General features: G+C 36.8%; 1 protein-coding gene across 1 annotated transcript in view; it reads left to right on the top strand.

Moving 5' to 3' along the window:
• Positions 1–21: 21 nt before the first annotated feature.
• THOP1 (thimet oligopeptidase 1) overlaps positions 22–20692 on the top strand; it is a 72753-nt gene continuing 52082 nt past the window's right edge. The window contains exons 1-5 of the mRNA XM_053702766.1: positions 22–182; positions 725–928; positions 9730–9878; positions 11558–11665; positions 11813–11915. Of these exons, the coding sequence (XP_053558741.1) occupies positions 170–182; positions 725–928; positions 9730–9878; positions 11558–11665; positions 11813–11915 (577 nt within the window). The 5' untranslated portion in view covers positions 22–169. The remainder of the gene's footprint in view (positions 183–724; positions 929–9729; positions 9879–11557; positions 11666–11812; positions 11916–20692) is intronic.

Here is a 20692-nt window from a genome sequence, read left to right on the forward strand (position 1 = left end):
GTTTGTAGCCCCGCCCACAGCCGGGAGCACGTGGTTTCCTTTACCCCTGATACTTACGTCACTCCACCCCACAAATGCCTACACCTCCCAGCGTGCACTGCACTGCTAAATAACCGGTATAACAACACCTGCAGCGCACTCGCAGTCACAGTGTACTGCAAGTCATAACATGGCACCCACAGGTACCGGTGACACTGAAGCTCCTGTACAGCGCAGTATTTAACTTCACAAACTTTATGTTGTTGGGTATAAATGATAAAAAATATCACGTGCTATAGACTGACCTTTAATCTGTCATGTAATATTTAATCTTTTGTAAGGTTTAAGGTTAGTGTGCGTACACATGTAGCTAAAGTGATGCAATAGCATCTCGTTGCTGACACTGAGCATCAATGTAATAGCATGTTCTGTTTCTGTTAACTGACTCGCAATGATTGGGGGTATAAACAAAAGAGGCGAGAGATTTTGTCACTCCTCCTATATAGAGAACGGAAAGTTCTGCTTTGCCTCTCAGTGACATGGTGCTGACAGAGACCTGGCACACAAACGTCTGGTTGTTGTAAACCTGCTGCCACACACGGATGTCATATTTGGCCTGTCTACCATACATTCCCTGTAGTCATGAGTTTTGCTGTTATATGTTTTGCTTTATCCACATTATCCTTAATAATAACTTAGATAATATCCCTATACTATTGTAGTAAATCTGTGTTGCTTTCTACAGGACATATGATGGAAACCCAGCCAACAACAAAGGATGAGAATCGCCTGAGGTGGGATCTGACTCCTGATCAGATCCATCTTCTGACTACTGAACTCATTGAGCAAACCAAAAGTGTTTATGATACTGTGGGCTCCTTAGATTTAAACCGTGTAACCTACGAGAATACATTAAAGGCCCTGGCAGATGTAGAGGTGGAGTATTCTGGTAAGTAAACACAAAGAAAAAGTTATATAATACGTGTATATTTATTCCATTGTAAGTCTTCCTAACTGCTACTTGGAGTAATGTAAACAAAAAAACAAATGTTTGCATGTCTTTAACACTTTGGGACAGATTAGGAATGAAGCACTATCTTAACGTGTGCCCGTAAAGGGGCAAATTTGCCAGTTAACAGGCACACGTTAAATAACCAGCCATTACAAGTGGTTGGTTAATTCTCCCACAAGCTTGTGGTTTCACTTTGCGCTTAGCGCAATTAACAAGAGGTCAAATTTTTTTTCCCCAATTGCCCCCAAAATAAAGAGGACAGCATTTAAAATAAAGATGAGCTTTTTATAGCAGTTATAAGGGGCTAAACTGAGGGTATGTGGGGTGTTAGAAAAAAAAAAAACGGCACTAAAAGTGCCTTTACATGGACTGTTCTCACTATAAATATAATTGCTTTAATAAATTATTTATTAATTGCGCCCAGCACTGAGCGATTTTCCCCCTGTGCTGTGCTAGGTGGTTTACTGTGTCTGTTGGCATGAAAACAAAGCTCCCATTAAAGCCAATGAAAGCGCACTCTCGGGAGCACTTGGCTTCCAGGCAATGCGAATGCATGGTTGCATTGGAGTTGCGCTGCATTTGTAATACCAGTGCACATTTACACACGCTGGTATTGCTGAGTGGAGCACAAATATTGCTCTCCACTTGTAATCTAGCCCTTTGTGCCCAAAAGGTAGAACGTAATTTATCAGCAAGTCCTTAACTGCTAAAGAAAGAAAAAAAAGAAAACAGAGTCCTCAAAGTTGCTAGTATAGTCAAAGGTTTTAGTCAGATAGGAGACATACAAATTGAAGGTAAACTCCCTGCTATCCCCCATGCGTAAGTGCGCTTCATCAGAGATAGATACCTGTTCTACCTGGTGCCCTTAAACAGTATAGATTGGCCAATAGGATGGAAGCAGACTAATCAATTAGTAAGGTCTTGAATTGTTATATAACATATTGGTCAATTGTACTGCAATAAGAGGAGGGACATGATTTTTTGTTTTTATATATATTGTATTTATTTATATGTATGTATGTATGTATTTATGTATATATATATAAAATGATACAATAGCTAAGTAATTATAATAACAAACATAATAATAATATTGCTAGACTAATTTGAAAGATACTGTAGAAAATATCTCTTTTAAAAGGATGGTGTTATAAAACATAATATTCTTTGATAATACTTAAATACTTTGAAACTGAGAATAAGACCTTGTGTTGTGATTGATGCTCTTTGTTATTGGATGTATTAATTATTTTGGTTAACGATAGTTCTAGATTCTAATGAATATATAGAATTTTTTAAATCTGTACTATATTTGAATATCTTTGCAAATTTCCATGGGCTATAAAAAATCTTTAGAAACATACAAAAAAGAGTAGCATATGTGTGGTTGTTGTAAAGGATAAAAACTAAACAATAATAATGAATGATAACATTAGGGATGATGACGATGAATGAAAAGAAATGTAAAAAATAAGTAATAATAAATGAAAAAGTATGATAAGTAAAAACTAAAATATGAAAATTAATAAATGAGAAGAATGTAAGAGAGAAATATAAGTGAAACGTGACGTGTAGTATCATCTCTGCATATACTGGATACCTGTTTATTATAACTTAAAGGGACATTCTACACCAGAATTTTTTTTGTTCAAAAAAGATAGATAATTCCTTTATTACCCATTTCCCAGTTTTGCATAACAAACACATTTATATTAATATGTTTTAACTCTCTGATTACCTTGTATTTAAACCTCTGCAGACTGCCCCCTTATCTCAGTGCTTTTGATTGACATGCAGTTTAGCCAATCAGGGCAGACTCCAAAATAACTCCACGGGAGTGAGCACAATGTCATCTATATGAAACACATTAACTAGTACTGTCTGCCTGTGAAAAACTTTCAAAATGCTCTGAGCTAAGAGGTGGTTTTCAACGGTTTAGAAATCTGTTTTAGCCTACCTAGGTTTAGCTTTTCAAAAATACTACCAAGGGAACAAAGCAAATTTCATGATAAAAATCAATTGGAAAGTTGTTTTAAAATTGCGTGCCCTATCTGAATCATGAAAGTTTAATTTTGACTAGACTGTCCCTTTTAATTTCCTAATTTTAGTCAGATTCTATCTTTTATTATAAAACTCTGTCTAATGTTGATATGACATGATATATTTTAGTCTATATGCATGTCCTTCTATTATCCTCGTTATGCTGTTTAACCTGGGTTTATTAATCAACGAGCTAGTGGGTATGATCTATGCTGGAGTTATCAGAATTTATAGTGTTAGAGGTAAAGAGATTTTCACTCAACAAACAGATTTACATTATATCTGTGGTTCATGCCTTGTGGAACCCTAGTTTCTAGTGAAAATCCAATATTCTTCCCTTTTCAATAACGGCTTGATTCTCTCCTCCTAGCAGATCTCTCTCTGTATTCTATACCTAGGAAAGAAAAGTTCTTAGTGCCTTGGCCATGTGTATGCAAATTTTTTTGCTACTGGTGTACTTGGGATCTTTTCAGCTGTTGAGATGAGATGTAACAAAATCTACATGTGATGATATATATGACAAATGTTGATGTACAATCTATTCTTCTTTTAATATAATACACTTTATTAGTCTGGGTAGAAGTGAAAGTTAGGCTGCTATTGGTAAAAGAGCAACTCTTACATGGTATTTGGCCACATCTATAGTATCCTTTTAGTTGGTGTAAGCCAGTTTTGAGTAAAGACGAAAAGAGGGCGCCTCATAGTGTAATATGTTCCATATGGATTGGTGGATGTAAGTGGTAGAAATGCTTACCAGATCGAGTTGCACCGTACTATAACTGGTGCTAGAAGGCAGGCTAGCACTCTGCAGTGGCTAGTACACTGATCAGGGTGTCCCTGGCGTAGTCCTCAACTGGAATCCAAGTTTCGGCAAAACCGCAGACACTATCAATACCCACTTGTGGGGGTTAGAGGAAGGATAAAAACAAGAGGACAGCTTCCAATATTTAAAAGATAAGAAATGCTTTATTTTTTACAGCAACGCATTTCTCGACCAAAACACACTGGTCGTTTCTTCAGGCAGTATAAAAAACGAATACAAAGCATTGTAATTAGTAACATTATATACACTTGTAACAAAATAAAAATGGAAGTTGTCACACAAAGAGGAACCAATGTAAATAGGAATGTGAACTGTGTCTTTGGAAAGGAGAATTACTTTGGCTGAAGCCGTAACAGGTGTTACATGTTAGGTACAAATTAATAAGAATGGTCGATTCTTTAAAAAAGGGAAAGTTCTTGTACAAATTACAAATATTCAAATAGCATACTAGTAGAGCCTCATATTAGAGACAATGTATACTTATATTTTTCATCTTTTAATGAATAAAAAACCTTATCTATAAAAACATGCATTTTAGTGTATACATACACGTAAAAAGTATATGGCTTCTTCAAACATGATCTAAATATTTGCCTAATAAAATTGGATACATTTGTGAATTGTGAGTATATGTAAAACCACATAAGTGGGAATGTGTGATAGTGAAAATGTAATATGAGTCATCAGTGTCGACAATTTAACTGGCTTTTGAAATAGTAATAGAAACAAATATGTTCGTATATTAAAAAATGTAATGTGTCAAACGTCATCGTATATAAGGTGACCGTTAGTTGTAAAATTAGAAACATCTGATATTTTCTGTCCAAATATGTCGGGTATCAATTGTTGATAACCAAACAATGATACACGAAAGAATTACATATATCACTGCCTTGTATATCTGGTTTGAATGGATCCTCAGTACGATGTGACGGAGGAAAGTATATCTGTTCCAATAAAGTCTGTGGTATAAAACTATGTCATTAAATATCAGTATAAAAAATTCCCAGTCGGATCTATGAAACGATAATTTCATATGTGAAATAGTAATCTGTATTCAAAAAGGATCTGATAGGTCTTAAAAACTGATTTATGTAGTCTTATTAGTAAATATGGATGGTGATGACAAAGAAAAATTGCTTGATTTTATTCAATTTGACCGTAAAAACATCTATAGTTATATCGTCAATTGAACCTTATGATGGAAATGTAATCTTTGAAAAGAAATATGATGGTTAACTAGTTTCCAGTGAGATCTAACTATGTGATAAAAATTTGTGTAATGTAAAATGCAATGTATGTGACTAACCAACATGTCAACCATCATGTTTCTTCAAATTGGAACCTATATCATACCCCAGAGTGTAATGGGTGGGAGTTAGCTGTATAGTTACAGGAGAAAACAAAATGTTTGCGATGTATATAAGAGAGCCATATTAACTATGCTACTGATACAATTATGGCCCATATCACCACAGGACATGTGGATGGTAGGGGCTAAATGAGTGTCCACAAAGTCGGCGGTTTGAGGAGAGTTGGCTAATCAACTACAAGGGATAGACATAATGTTGAATCTGTGGTAAATTCTATAAAACTAGAGATTAATGTATGAAAACTAGATGTGTAAAAGTTATCCTGAGTGGATTAATGTGCATGTATTAAAAAAAAATGTGTAAGTGTGAATTGTGTGTTTGAAGTTGGATAAAACATAATATATATATATATGTGTGTATACTGTTAAACACTATCTGCAATGTTTGGGTTGTGTATTAATGTAACTATCTCTTGCATTAGTAGTGTTGAATTGTATAGTATGTGCACTATGGGAGAAGTGTGAATCAGTTGAAAGCTGCTAGATCTAAATTGGCATTGAGACCCACTGGATAGCGAGTCTTCAGTTTGTATATCCAGTAGGTTTCCCATTGTCTTAATTTTATTAGCCTATTATAGTCTGATGATTTTGGAATATAATCTATCGGATAATATTTGAAAATATATGGGTTACCATTGTGTTTATTTAAACAATGATTGGGTATACTATGTTTGATCTTAGTTTTTTTGCAATTTTTACAATTGCGATGGTGTTCGCCCCATCTAATCCTAATTTTTCTGGAAGTACGGCCTACATATTGTAGGCCGCATAAGCATTCTATAAGGTAAATTACAAAATCTGATTCACAATTAAAGAAATCAGGGATGTTAAAAGATTCCCCTGTGGCTGTTGATTTGAAAGTTTTTGAGCCTGATTTGATGAGTTTGCATGAACCACTTCCATTTTGTGAAATCTTTTACTGACTTGATCACCTATATTGGTGGCCTTTTTTGCTACATATTTTATCCCTTTGTCAAGTTTGTATTAGAGTATAGGATCCTAATTAAGGAGAGGTAGGTATTTCTTTATTATGTTACAAATGGGATAGAATTGTGCACTATATTTGGTTAAAAATTAATTTCCCCTGTATCCAATGTATGCTTTTTATTTATTTTATTGTGTGCATTGGAGTTAACAGGGTTTCTCTATCTAATCTAGCTACCTGTTGATTGATATTGTTGAGTATGTGCTTATGTATCCTCTCGCTATTGATCTTATTGAGAGTGCTTTAGCTTCCTCTTTGTACATTTTTAGTGAGGTGCAGTTTCTTCGAATGCAAAGGAACTGTCCTCGAGGAATGCCCTTTCTCATATGTGGAGCATGGCATGAATCTGCTCTCCATATAGTATTTCTTGACAGGTTTTCTGTAGTTTGTGGCGATGATGATGTTATGTTCATAATGTTTAAGGTACAAGTCTAGATATTCTATAAAAGTGTCACTTGACTTTTATGTAAATGACCGATTTTAAGATCATTTTTGTTGAAATGGCCTATAAGGTCTTGGATAGATGATGTGTCACTGTCTTTATAAATTAGGAGTAGGTCATCAACAATGAACTGGCCGTATGTTATAATTCTGTGTTTTTGGGTGAAGTCATCTCAAAATGTGCAATGTTTCAAAATATCCCATGTAAAGATTAGCATATGAGGGGACAAACTTTGCCCCCATTGCTGTACCACATGTTTGAAGATAGTTCATGCCCTCAAACACAAAATAATTATGAGTTGGTAAATATTCCGTTAGTTGCATCAAACATTTAATGAATCTGTCCATAAAGTTGGTATAGCGTTGCAGCATATAGTTAAGGGCCATAAAACCTTCAGTATGGAAGATACTTGAATAGAGAGATGATACATCTATTGTTAGCCACTTATAGTTTTTGTCCCATTTGATATTGCTTAGTTGGTGTATTAAATGTGTGCTGTCATGTATGTATCCCGGCAGAGACCTAACTATGGGTTGTAAGACATTGTCTAACCATCCTCCCACCCTCTCACACAGTGACCCCCTACTTGCCACTATCGGTCTACCTGGTGGTTTAGTTAGGGTCTTATGTATGGATGCGGAAGGTGGGGATTGTTGGATGATTAAAGAGACAGTGTTGTTCTAATTCTTGTTTGAGTAAACCTTCTTGTGCTGAATCAAGTAGTGTATGTAACTCTATTTTAAATTTCTATGGTATGTATTGGTATCTGAGAGCTGGGAGATGGCTTCTGCTCTGTAATCAGCCTTGTTTAAGACTACTATAGCCCCGCCCTTATCAGCTGGGGTGATGACTGTTTTGGTTGTCTTTTAGTGAGTCTAATGCTCTTCTCTCTCCTGGTGTCAGATTGTGTCTATTGGTAAGTGATGTTTCTTTTATATCTGTATGTAATTTTATCACCTCTTGTTCTACCAAACTCTGGGTGTGTACTGGATAGAAGTGTGACGTCATGTGAATCATGGGAATAGGATTTTCTCAAAGTTGGTACTTGCAGTTAAATTGAAATCAATTAAATCGCATACATCTATGAATATGATACCTATGGCTGTTTGGGTGGCATTGTGTGACTAAAATGTGTGACTGAATATGTGTAGGTGGGTGAATGTAGTTAGTGAGAGCTCCCTTGTGCTCCTATAATGGTGTGATTCATATTAGAGCTATGTGATAAAGGAACTGGTAATAAAATGAGGTTTAATTCTGCATCATTATTTACATGTGTAACAAAGTGTTTTTTCAAAGTTATTTTTCTAACCAGTGCGTTAATATCTAATATAGTTGAAAACAAATCAAAACTTGTGGAGGGTGCAAATGATAAACCTTTATTTAAATGTGTTAATTCGGGATGTGTGAGCGGTGTCAGAAAAATGAATTACTGCTTCATTGTCATTTTTATCCTGCTTAGGTGGCGAGGCGGCAAGTCTTTTTTGGAGTGCTGCTGTATATTGTTGTGTTGGCTCATGTAGTTAGTCTGGTTTTTCCTTGTGATGTGCCTTGACTGTCTAGTTCATCGCTAGATCTAGATGTGTGTACTTGAGTGTCCTCGTGTGTTGAAATATTCGCTGTGTTGTCTGTCTCAATGCTAGAGAATGTAACTCTTTTAACATTTGTGGATTTATTCTTCCTTTTTTTCCCCCCCTTGGTCCTGCTTATTAACTTTCTCAACGTTTGGTAGGTTTGCTCTTCTGCCTGGAGTATAGTATACTATGTCAAGTTCATAGTCTTTGGTGTCCCTTTGGTATTTGCTAACTTTTCTACTGGAGAGTACTGTGTCTAAACTTTGCATAGTTTTATCTAGTTGTTTTTTGTAACTGTAATGGTAATGCATATTGGGAATGCGTATAAGTGATCAACAAAGTGTGGCGCGGTATTGACAGACTTCAAAATCCTGAGCATGCGTGTTACATGGGTCTAGAAATTGTAGCAGCGACTGCGGCCAGAAATGTCATGACGCTGGCATACATTGTGCATTACGGTCAAACTTTGTGAAACAGCTGATGCCATGTCACAGGAAGTGACGTGGTTCACTAATTTCACAGGTTCGCAGTTTTCCCAGAACTGCAATTCTTTTTAAAGTCATTCTCAGATTTTAACCCTTTGCAAGTATCAGTTATTAAAGCTCTGCATGTTCACACTGGGAACCACTATTTTAGAGCTTATCTTTATTATGTAATTTTTAAACTGCAAAAATGTTACTTTTTTTTTTTTAAATTTTTTTTTTTTTTGCACCAGGATTGCATGTGTTCCGAAGTTCTGTGCATATATAATTATGTATATTTTAAATTGTAGTTAAGTTGACACCAGTATCCATTTGTATTCAACAGTTTGGTACCGTAAAATAGAAAGGTATATATATATATATATATATATATATATATATATATATATATATATATATATATATATATATATATATATATATATATATAAATCTGATATTGCTCATTCTCACACAAAATATATATATATATATATATACATACATACATACATACATACATACATACACACACACGCAGAAAAATTGCACTCCCAATAACCAAAGTCCTTATGCCCTGGGTGCAGCAAACAGAATAAATAGACATGCAGGACAATATGTATATATATAAATAAATAATCTGATATTGCTCATTCTCACACAAATATATATAATCTCATGCACAATTAAATATCCCAATACTCATTATAGAGCTCCTACACATAACAAATAGAAGTTTGACAAATGTGTTTTCATAGCGAGAACATTCCTGCAGTTTCTTTCCAATTTCAAAAGCTTTAATAATCAGTGAGTATTCGTATAGAATTGTGAGCTCAGCATTTGTACAGACAGCTGACTACTATTGTTATTGAAAGCAGTGTTCCCCTCCAGCATTGTGTTGGTGCACTAGGGATTAATCTCCATTCCATATGGGCACCAACCAATAGCTATTCCTTTTAAAAAAATGTATTTGCATAATTTTAATTAATACATAATTTGTATTTCTGTGCAATTTCTATATTTTTTGTTTTATTTTTCTTGCAGTTCAGAGGAGCATGCTGGATTTCCTTCAACATGTTTCTTCCTGTAAAGATGTCCGTACAGCAAGCACTGAGGCTGACAAGAGGTTATCAGAGTTTGATGTTGAGACGACTATGAGGGAGGATGTGTATAAAAGAATTGAGCACTTACAGGTGAGACTCACTTTGAAGATATTGCTTCTATCCATACTGTGTGCGAGTTTGAAACTAGTGATTATTCAACAATTTATAGACGCACACATGCTGTATTGGAAGGTTTTAGTTTATTATCAAGGACATAGAAGTAATTATATTTAATCTATCCCTTCCATTCTAATTAAATTAAATCTTGTTGTCCCACTCTGCATATGTATGCATGTGTATATATAAAAACACAATAATGATAATGCACTTAATAGCAAACCCACTGTTAACCTGCTCACATGTTTACATATTACACAGGTGCACCAAAATGTAAATATTTAAAGGGACATTAAACACTTTGTGATTTTACATATGTTAAATTATATGTAATAAATAAAACTTTTATGTACTTTTCATTAATTATTTTGAACCCCTTTTCTTGTAATTTAATTCTGGAAATTGTAGACTTTCCAACTCCTCTTAGAAGTGTTAGATTCCACACAGTCATTGGTTGCACACTCTAGTGAGTTATTTATAACTGTAGCTAATTGGCCACAGCAGAGAAGGAAAGCTAGGTTACAACATGGCTGCGCTCTGCTTTATGAACACTGAAACTTTACACTTATTTTTTCAATATTTAAACAACTAATATAATGTAAAAATATATTGGCATATTATTGTCAGGCTAATATTTGTCTTCAATGCATCATTATATCTTGCATTTATTTAGTGTCTTAATGTCCCTTTTTTAAGGGGTTTATTTTTTTTTTTTTTTTATATTACTATCTCACTTCATGGTTGTCACCTGAGAGTGTCTCAGGGAATTAGGATTGTGGGTGAAAACATCATAAATGTTTTATTATTGTATGTAAAGTCTCTTTAATCTTGAATATTTTGTTTCTGTGAAAATGTGTCTAAAATATTTTCTGTATCATTTTATATAGTTAAAAAATTATGTATATTAAATTGTAGCAGACATAAATGAGCTCCTACATTAATCTAGTAATCACTGTGCAGAATGTTAGTTTTGTAGGGCTAGAATCCTACAGTATCCTCTCCAGCCTATCAAAGGGCCATAATAATCAAAAACATTGCATGCTGTAATTAATTTAAAGCATGTCATTGTAAGACTATCGACCTGCACTTCTGTGTGGTTCAGAGTGGAAACTGCTCTTGATTCAGTCAGCGGTGCTAGTTGCAAGGCTGAGATGTGCATCTAGCGCAGCTAACTGGAACTGTGGCAGGTTCCGCTTGGTACCAGCAGTTCTCTGTGGGTCCTGAGTAGGACTTCCACTGTGTGTTTAACCCCTTTGCGGGTTATTTTTTTTCAAGTATTATGGCCCATTAAGTTTCACAGTTGAATTATAAGAAATGTGTGCAAAATAATAAACCAAAGTACATTTATAAAGATTTTTTTTTTTACCATCCAGAAGTAAATATTTTACAGGGAATAACATTTTGAGTGTATTGGAGGTGTCAAATTAATTTCTAAAGTATGCCAAAGGTGTAAGACATAAAGGGGATCCACTGTGCTAATGTTCACTTACAGATTTAAGTTTTCAGACTGAGAATGGTGTTAATTGTTTTGATTTAAAGTGATTATTTTTCCCTTTTTATATACAGATTTTCTTGACCTTCTCAAATATTATAAATTGAACTTTTTCATAAGACATAATTACATTTTGAATTTTTAAATTGATTGGTTGCAGACGCTTCTTTCCCCCGATTTACTGAAACCGGAAGCAAAGCGATTTCTAGAAAAATTAATAAAGCTGGGTAAAAGGAATGGCTTGAATCTTGCACCGGAAATGCAGGAGGTAGGTCTCAGTATTTATACTCCTGTTAATTTCATTTTTCAATGTGACATAAATTATTTATTGACAAATATTACATCAAGTAAATGTTTCTGTTGCAGCTTTAAACATATCCAGTTTTACTGTGTTGTTTGTTTATTTTTTCTTCAGAAAATAAAAGCAATCAAGAAAAAACTGAGCGCTCTTTCCATTGATTTCAGCAAGAACCTAAATGAAGACATCACATTTCTGACTTTCTCTAGGGATGAACTGGGTATGTTATGAGCTGTTTTTAGATATTGTCATTTAGGGCTTTAGTTATAATGAGGCGAATGCCCCTATTAATTTCCAGGCTTGCTCAAATGAGCCTGCAGCTGAAATTTATGAAGCAGCAGTTTAATCCGTGCTTCCTAAACCTTCTCCACTAACTAAGTTTGCGGATGAAAATCACCCAGGATTTATTGGACCAGATTGACAAGCCCTGCTCTTGCACAATTGGTTGCGTGAGAGCTAGGGGCAGCATTGCAATGCTTAATATGGGGAGCAAATGCGCCTCATAATTAGCGATGAAATGCTGACAGGTTCACAGCGTGTGGACCTTGTCTGGTTGCAAACTGATAAATCCAGCCTATGATGTACTGTATATATTTTGTACTGCAGAAAGATGGTCTGTATCAGAGAAGAAAGTGCTTAAATGGAGATTAAAGACTTTGTGATGGTAATATAAAATAATAAATTGTGTGTTTGTGTATGTATGTATGTTGTGTGTGTGTGTGTGTGTGTGTGTGTGTGTATGTATATATATATATATATATATATATATATATATATATATATATATATATATATATATATATATATATATATATATATATATATATATATATATATATATATATATATATATAGTAAAGCAGTTATGGATCCCACAGACGGACTCCGTGTTGCAGCAAGGACCCAAAAGAAGCAGGCACACAGGTTTTTTCAAAAACACTCCGGTTTATTGGCAAAGTAGATTACCAAACGTTTCGGCTCACACACGAGCCTTTGTCAACCATTTGGTTTTGTACACCATTGACAAAGGCTCGTGTGTGAGCCGAAACGTTTGGTAATCTACTTTGCCAATAAACCGGAGTGTTTTTGAAAAAACCTGTGTGCCTGCTTCTTTTGGGTCCTTGCTGCAACACGGAGTCCGTCCGTGGGATCCATAACTGCTTTACTGTTTGTCTCTCCCTAGTGTGAGCACCAGGTAGCTGACATACTCGTGAGTGCCGTTCACCTCTGCAATTTTATATATATATATATATAATGTGTGTTTGTAGCTTGAAAATAAATCACTAAAAGAAAACTTGGAGTGCTGCAGCCTTTTCTCTATTTATTTATATAAATAAAACTGCAATGCACTTTCATTCTTTAGTTTGTTCCCTTTTCCTGTAATTCCATTATGAAATAGTGAGCTTTTCAGTTCCTGTTAGAAATGGAAGTGCAGAACACTGTTATATTCCACACAGCCATTGGCTGTACACTCTAGTGACCTATTTATATGGTCCCTAATTGGCCACAGCAGAGAAGGTAACCTAAGTTAACCACCCAATAAATAAAGGAAGCTCAAATGAATGCAGGTTTGGATAAATCTTCTACAACCAACAATCCCAAATCACCTTATTGGATAACTATCCAATCAAATGAGCGCTAATAAATATGAATTTAATAACACAAGTGATTACATACAAATACAGTATTAAAATAGGACACTGGTGTCTATGTGTTAAAAGAATACTAAAATGATCAATGTATAGTTCACACTATTTCGTGTGTTAGAACGGCCTCCATGGTTGGATTGCGGTCAAAATAATTCCAAAAAGTCTGAGCGGTAACAGTCTATAGTGTGTTAGTGGTTCACCACTTAATAGTAACCGTGTAGGTAAGATGATTTCAATTAAATATAGTGCTTTGTTGATACCTGTTAGTCCTTTGCCAGCCGGCGTTACTCTGATCTCAGCATCTGTTCAAACTGTGGTCTGCGTCACCGATCACATGACCCTCGTCACATCCAATCCGTTCTCGTAGGACATTTGATTTTTCCTTTGAGGTGGTTATTCCCTGATAGCAAGTGCCTCTCTGTTGCACTTTTCACATCATCATCTACGCGTTTCGACATCTGGTGGTGAATTGATGGTGCGAATGTCAATGGCTGCTTAGCTGAAACGCGTAGATGATCTGATACATCCTGCTGTTACTGTGTGTGAACCACGAGAGGAGAAGGGTGAGAAAAATACCCTCCTTTGTGGCGAAAACTCAGATGATTCTTCAGTGCTGTTTATACATTACCAACGCTAAAAAAGTACATCAAAGAGACATTTGTTATCGGGGAAAAATCAAATGTCCCAGGAGCCTTAACAGATTGGATGTGACGAGCGTCATGTGATCGGTGATGCGGATCACAGTTTGAACAGACACCGAGATCAGAGTAACGCCGGCCGACAAAGGAATAACAGGTATCGATAAAGCACTATATTTAATTGAAATCATCTTACCTACACGGTTACTATTAAGTGGTGAACCACTAACACACTATAGATTGTTACCGCGCAGATTTTTTGGCCAATATACTATTCACTGAAGAATTATTTTGACCGCAATCCAACCACAGAGGCCATTCTAACAAACTAAATAGTGTGAACTATACATTGATAATTTTAGTATTCTTTTTACATATAAACACCGGTTTCTTCTTCTTCTTCTTCTTCTTCTTCTTATTATTATTATTATTATTATTATTATTATTATTATTATTATTATTATTATTTTTTTTTTATTGAGATTCGTTCAAAGGCATACAAGGTATACATGTAAACAAAGGCTTTACAGAAAAGTTATTTTCACATATTCAACCATTTGTCGCTCGGTTATTTAAACAAAGTGTGATTATATGACATTGCAAACACAAATTAAGTAATAAAATTAGTGCCAGTATAGCTCTGTACCTTCGAAATAACCTTGGAGGCCACTCTTGGGCCCCTTATGACCATATAAACGTAACTAAAGAAGGCAACTTCTGAAAATAAGGAAACCACTCTTGGGTTTCCAATAATGAATCTCTATTTCTCTTGTTAAGTGTATCCAGTCCACGGATCATCCATTACTTATGGAATATATTCTCCTTCCCAACAGGAAGTTGCAAGAGTCCACCCACAGCAAAGCTGCTATATAGCTCCTCCCCTAACTGCCATATCCAGTCATTCTCTTGCAAGCCTCAACATAGATAGGAGGTCGTGAGAGTCTGTGGTGATTTATACTTAGTTTATTCTTCAATCAAAAGTTTGTTATTTTTAAATGGCACCGGAGTGTGCTGTTTATCTCAGGCAGTATTTGGAAGAAGAATCTGCCTGCGTTTTTCTATGATCTTAGCAGACGTAACTGAGATCCATTTGCTGTTCTCACACATTCTGAGGAGTGAGGTACTTCAGAGGGGGAATGGCGTGCAGGTTTTCCTGCAGATAAGGTATGTGCAGTAAAATATTTTTCTAGGAATGGAATTGACTAAGAAAATACTGCTGATACCGAAGTAATGTAAGTAAAGCCTTAAATGCAGCGATAGCAACTGGTATCAGGCTTATTAATAGAGATACACACTCTTATAAAAATGTGTTTTAAAACGTTTGCTGGCATGTTTAATCGTTTAACGTACATTGGTGATAACACTGTAATGTTGGTATAGCCTTAAATGCAGTAAAAGCGACTGGTATCAGGCTTATTAATAGAGATACATACTCTTGTAAAAATGTGTTTTAAAACGTTTGCTGGCATGTTTAATCGTTTTTTAACATATGTTTGGTGATAAAACTTATTGGGGCCTAAGTTTTTTCCACATGGCTGGCTTAAATTTTGCATAGAAACAGTTAACTGAAGCTTCCCACTGTTGTAATATGAGTGGGAGGGGCCTAATTTAGCGCTTTTTTGCGCAGTTAAAATTACAAAATGAATTATCCAGATTCCCTCAGCAGTCCCATGAATACTACAGGACATTTCTAAAGGGCTAAAAAGACTTCCAAAATCTTTTTTAGGGAAGGTAATCCACAGCTCTGCTGTGGCAGTTTTGTTGTGTCTGTTTTTAAAAAACGTCGATGTCGTTTTTTTTTATCTGTTTTTTGCATTAAGGGGTTAATCATCCATTTGCAAGTGGGTGCAATGCTCTGTTACCTTATTACATGTACTGTAAAAATTTTGTTTGTTTTACTGCCTTTTTTCACTGTTTTTCAAATTTTGACAAAATTTGTTTCTCTTAAAGGCACAGTAACGTTTTATATATTTGCTTGTTAACTTGATTTAAAGTGTTTTCCAAGCTTATTAGTCTCATTATTAGTCTGTTCTAACATGTCTGACATAGAGGAAGCTCTGTGTTCATTATGTTTTAAGGCCATGGTGGAACCCCATCTTAGAATGTGTACCAGATGTACTGATTTCATGTTAAACAATAAAGATAATTTTTTTGTCTTTAAAAACATTATCACCAGAGGATTCTGTCGTGGGGTAGTTATGCCGACTAACTCTCCCCACGTGTCAGACCTTTTGACTCCCGCTTTAGGGACTCACGCTCAAATGGCGCCAAGTACATCAAGGGCACCCATAGCGTTTATTTTACAAGACATGGCAAAGGTGGTGAATAATACTCTGGCAGCAGTATTAGTCAGACTACCTGAAATTAAAGGAAAGCAGATAGCTCTGGGGGTAGATACAGAGCATACAGACGCTTTAAGAACCATGTATGATACTACCTCACAATATGCTTAGTCTGTGGGTGATTTTTTTTTTTTTTTTTTTTTGACTCAGGGAAGATGATTTAACCTGATTCTGATATTTCTACATTTAAAATTTATGCTTGAGAACCTCCACTTGTTGCTCAGGGAGGCTTTGGCTGCTCTGAATGAATGTGTACAATCGCAGGGCCAGAGAAATTGTGTAGACTGGATAAATAATATGCAGTGCCGGTGTGTACTGATGTTTTTCCAATACCTAAAGAGGTTTACTAAAAATGTTTTTTAATAAGGAATGGGATAGACCAGGTGTGCCATTCTCTTCCCCTCCTATTTTTTAGAAGAATGTTTTCTAATAGTTACCACCACGGGACTTCTGGCAGACAGTTCCTAAGGTGGAGAGAAGAGTTTCTACTCTAGCTAAGCGTACCACTACCTCTGGCAAGGACAGTTGTGCTTTTTAGATCCAATGGATAAAAAATGTTTATTCAACAGGGTTTTATCCTGCAGCCCCTTGCATACATTGCTTCTGTCACTGCTGCTGCGGCGTTCTGGGTTGAGTCTCTTGATGAGGCTTTACAGTTAGCGACTCCATTGGATGAATATATTTGACAAGCTTATGCTAGCCAATTCCTTTGTTTTCTGATGCCTTTGTTCATTTGACTAGACTAACGGCTAAGAATTCTGTTTTTTACTATACTGGCGCGCAGAGCGCTATGGCTTATATCATGGTCATCTGTCGTGACTTTAATAAATAAGCTACTTAACTTCCCTTCAAGGGGCAGACCCTATTCGGGCCTGGTTTGAAGGAGATTATTGCTTATATCACTGGAGGAAAAGGTCATGCCCTTCCTCAGGATAGGAATCAAGGGCCAAAAAAGGTCTAATTTTCGTGCCATTTAAAACTTCAGGGCAGGTGTGGCATCCACTTCCTCTAAGGCAAAAGAAGAGGGAATTTTTGCTCAGTCCAAGGCGGTCTGGAGACAATTGGACCTGGAACAAAGATAAGCAGGCCAAGGAGCCTGCTGCTGCCTCTAAGGCAGCATGAAGGAACGGACCCCTATCCGGTAACGGATCCTATAGGGGGCAGACTTTCATTCTTCGCCCGGGCGTGGGCAAGAGATGCCCAGGATCCCTAGGCATTGGAATTTATATCCCAGAGATATCTTCTGGATTTCAAAGATTCCCCCCCAAAAAAAGGGGAGATTTCGCCTTTCACAATTATCTGCAAACCAGATAAAGAAGGAGGCATTCTTACATTGTGTACGAGATCCATCCAGTTCCAAGAGAGGAACAGGGACAGAGTTTTTACTCAAATCTGTTTGTGGTTCCCAAGGTGAGGGAACCTTCAGACCTATTTTGGATCTAAAGATCTTAAACAAATTCCTCAGAATTCCGTCATTTAAGATGGAAACTATTCGTACCATCTTAACTATGATCCAGTAGAGTCAATAGAGGACTACAATGGATTTGAAGGATGCTTATCCTCACATTGTGATGCATAAAGATCACCTTCGTTTTTCAGGTTTGCCTTTCTAGACAGGCATTACCAGTTTGTAGCTCTTTCCTTTGGGATATCTACAGCCCCAAGAATCTTTATGGAGGTTCTGGGGTCGCTTTGGCGGTCCTTAGGCCGCGGGGCATAGAAGTGGCCCCTTAGTTAGACGACATCCTGATACAGGCGTCAAACATCCAAATTGCCAAGTCTCATACGGACGTGGTACTGGCATTTCTGAGATCACATGGGTGGAAAGTGAACAAGGAAAGAGTTCTCTATCCCCAATCTCAAGGTTTTCCCTCCTAGGGACTCTGATAGATTCTGTAGAAATGAAAATTTACCTGACGGAGTCCAGGTTGTCAAAGTTTCTAAATTTCTGCCGTGTTTTTCATCCCATCCGCGCCCTTCGGTGGCTCAGTACATGAATGAAATCGGCTTAATAGGTAGCGGCAAGGGACATAGTACCGTTTGCACGTCTACATTTCAGACCGCTGCAACTATGCATGCTCAGTCAGAGGAACGGGGATTACACAGATTTGTCCCCCTGTTGATTCTGGACCAAGAGACCAGAGATTCTCTTCTCTGGTGACTATGTCGGGTCCATCTGTCCAAGGGTATGACCTTCCGCAGGTCAGATGGGACAATTGTTACAATGGATGCCAGCCTTTTAGGTTGGGATGCAGTCTGGAACTCCCTGAAGGCTCAGGGATAGTGGACTTAGGAGGAGACCCTCCTTCTAATAACTATTCTGGGAGTGATATTCCATGCTCTTCAGACTTGGCCTCAGTTAGCAACTCTGAGGTACATCATACTCAGTCGGACAATATACACGACTGTGGCTTACATCAGCAATCAAGGGGGAACAGAAGTTCCCTAGTGATGTTAGAAGTCTTACAATAATTCACTGGACAGAGACTCACTCTTGTCTATCAGCTATCCATATCCCAGGTGTTGAGAACTGGGAGGTGGATTTTCTAAGTCGTCAGACTTTTCTTCCGGGGGAGTGGGATTTCCTCCGGAGGTCAAGACCAAGCAGGAGAGGGCTTTGGTGTTTTTGACAGCGCCTGCGTAGCCACGCAGGACCTGGTATGCAGATCTGGTGGACATGTCATCCTTTCCATCACGGTCTCTGCTTCTGAGACAGGTCCCTCTACCTCAGGGTCCTTTCAACCATCTAAATAGAATCAATCTGAGATGGACTGCCTGGAGACTGAACGCTTGATGTTATCAAAGCATGGCTTCTCCGAGTCAGTCATTGATACCTTAAATACAGACACGAAAGCCTGTCTCTAGGAAAATTGAACATAGATATGGTGTAAATATCTGATTGTTATGAATCCAAGGGTTACTCATGGAGTAAAGCCTGGATTCCCAGGATATTATTTTTTCTCCAAGATGTTTTTGAGAAAAGGGTTGTCAGCTAATTCCTTAAAAGGGACAGATTTTTACTCTGTCTATTTTTTTGCACCAGCGTCTGGCAGGTATTCTAGACGTTCAGGCATTTGGTCAGGCTTTGGTTAGATCCAAGCCTGTGTTTAAAACTGTTGCTCCACCATGGAGCTTACACCTGGTTCTTAAGGCTCTTCATGAAGTTCCGTTTGAACCTTTTTTGTTCCATAGATATCAATCTTTATCTTGGAAAGTTCCTTTTGGGTAGCTATTTCCTCGACTCGTAGAGTCTCCAAGTTATCTGTGTTACAATGTGATTCTCCTTATCTGGTCCTTCGTACGGATAAGGTAGTCCTGCGTACCAACCTGGGTTTTTTCCTAAGGTGGTATCTAACAAGAACATCACTCAAGAGATAGTTGTTCCATGCTTGTATCCTAATCCTTCCTCAAAGAAGGAACGTCTATTACACAATATTGGATGTGGTTTGTGCTTTAAAGTTTTACTTACAAGGTACTACGGTTTTCATCAAACGTTCACCTTGTTTGTTGTCTATTCTGGACAGAGTAGAGGTCAAAAGACTTCAGCAGCCTCTCTGTCTTTTTGGTTAAAAAGCATAATTCATTTAGCTTATGAGACTGCTGGACAGCAGCCTCCTGAAGGGATTGCAGCTCATTCTACTAGAGCTGTGTTTTTCACTTGGGCCTTTTTTAAATGTGGCTTCTGTTGAACAGATTTACAAGACGGAGTCTTGGTCTGCGCTTCATACTTTTCAAATTTAACAAATTTGATACCTTGCTTCTTCGGAGGCTATTTTTGGGAGAAAGGGTTTTTTTTTTTACAGGCAGTGGTAACTTCCGTTTAAGTACCTGCCTTGTCCCTCCCATCATCCGTGTACTTTAGCTTTGGTATTGGTATTCCATAAGTAATGGATGATCCGTGGACTGGATACACTTAACAAGAGAAAACATAATTTATGCTTACCTGATAAATTTATTTCTCTTGTAGTGTATCCAGTCCACGGCCCGCCCTGTCACTTTAAGGCAGGTAATTTTTTCATTTGAACTACAGTCACCACTGCACCCTATGGTTTTTCCTTTCTCTGCATGTTTTCGGTCGAATGACTGAATATGGCAGTTAGGGGAGGAGCTATATAGCAGCTTTGCTGTGGGTGGACTCTTGCAACTTCCTGTTGGGAAGGAGAATATATTCCATAAGTAATGGATGATCCGTGGACTGGATACACTACAAGAGAAATAAATTTATCAGGTAAGCATAAATTATGTTTTTCTGATTTTATAGGGTTTAGATACGGAAAAACGTCTATATCAATATAAGATCACTTTTGGATCTGCAACCACAAGCTGAACAAAATAACAATAGATGTATATAGCTGAGATTAGTACATT

This window comes from Bombina bombina, chromosome 2 (genome assembly GCF_027579735.1).
Source record: "Bombina bombina isolate aBomBom1 chromosome 2, aBomBom1.pri, whole genome shotgun sequence".
In the NCBI taxonomy this organism is placed as follows: Eukaryota; Metazoa; Chordata; class Amphibia; order Anura; family Bombinatoridae; genus Bombina; species Bombina bombina.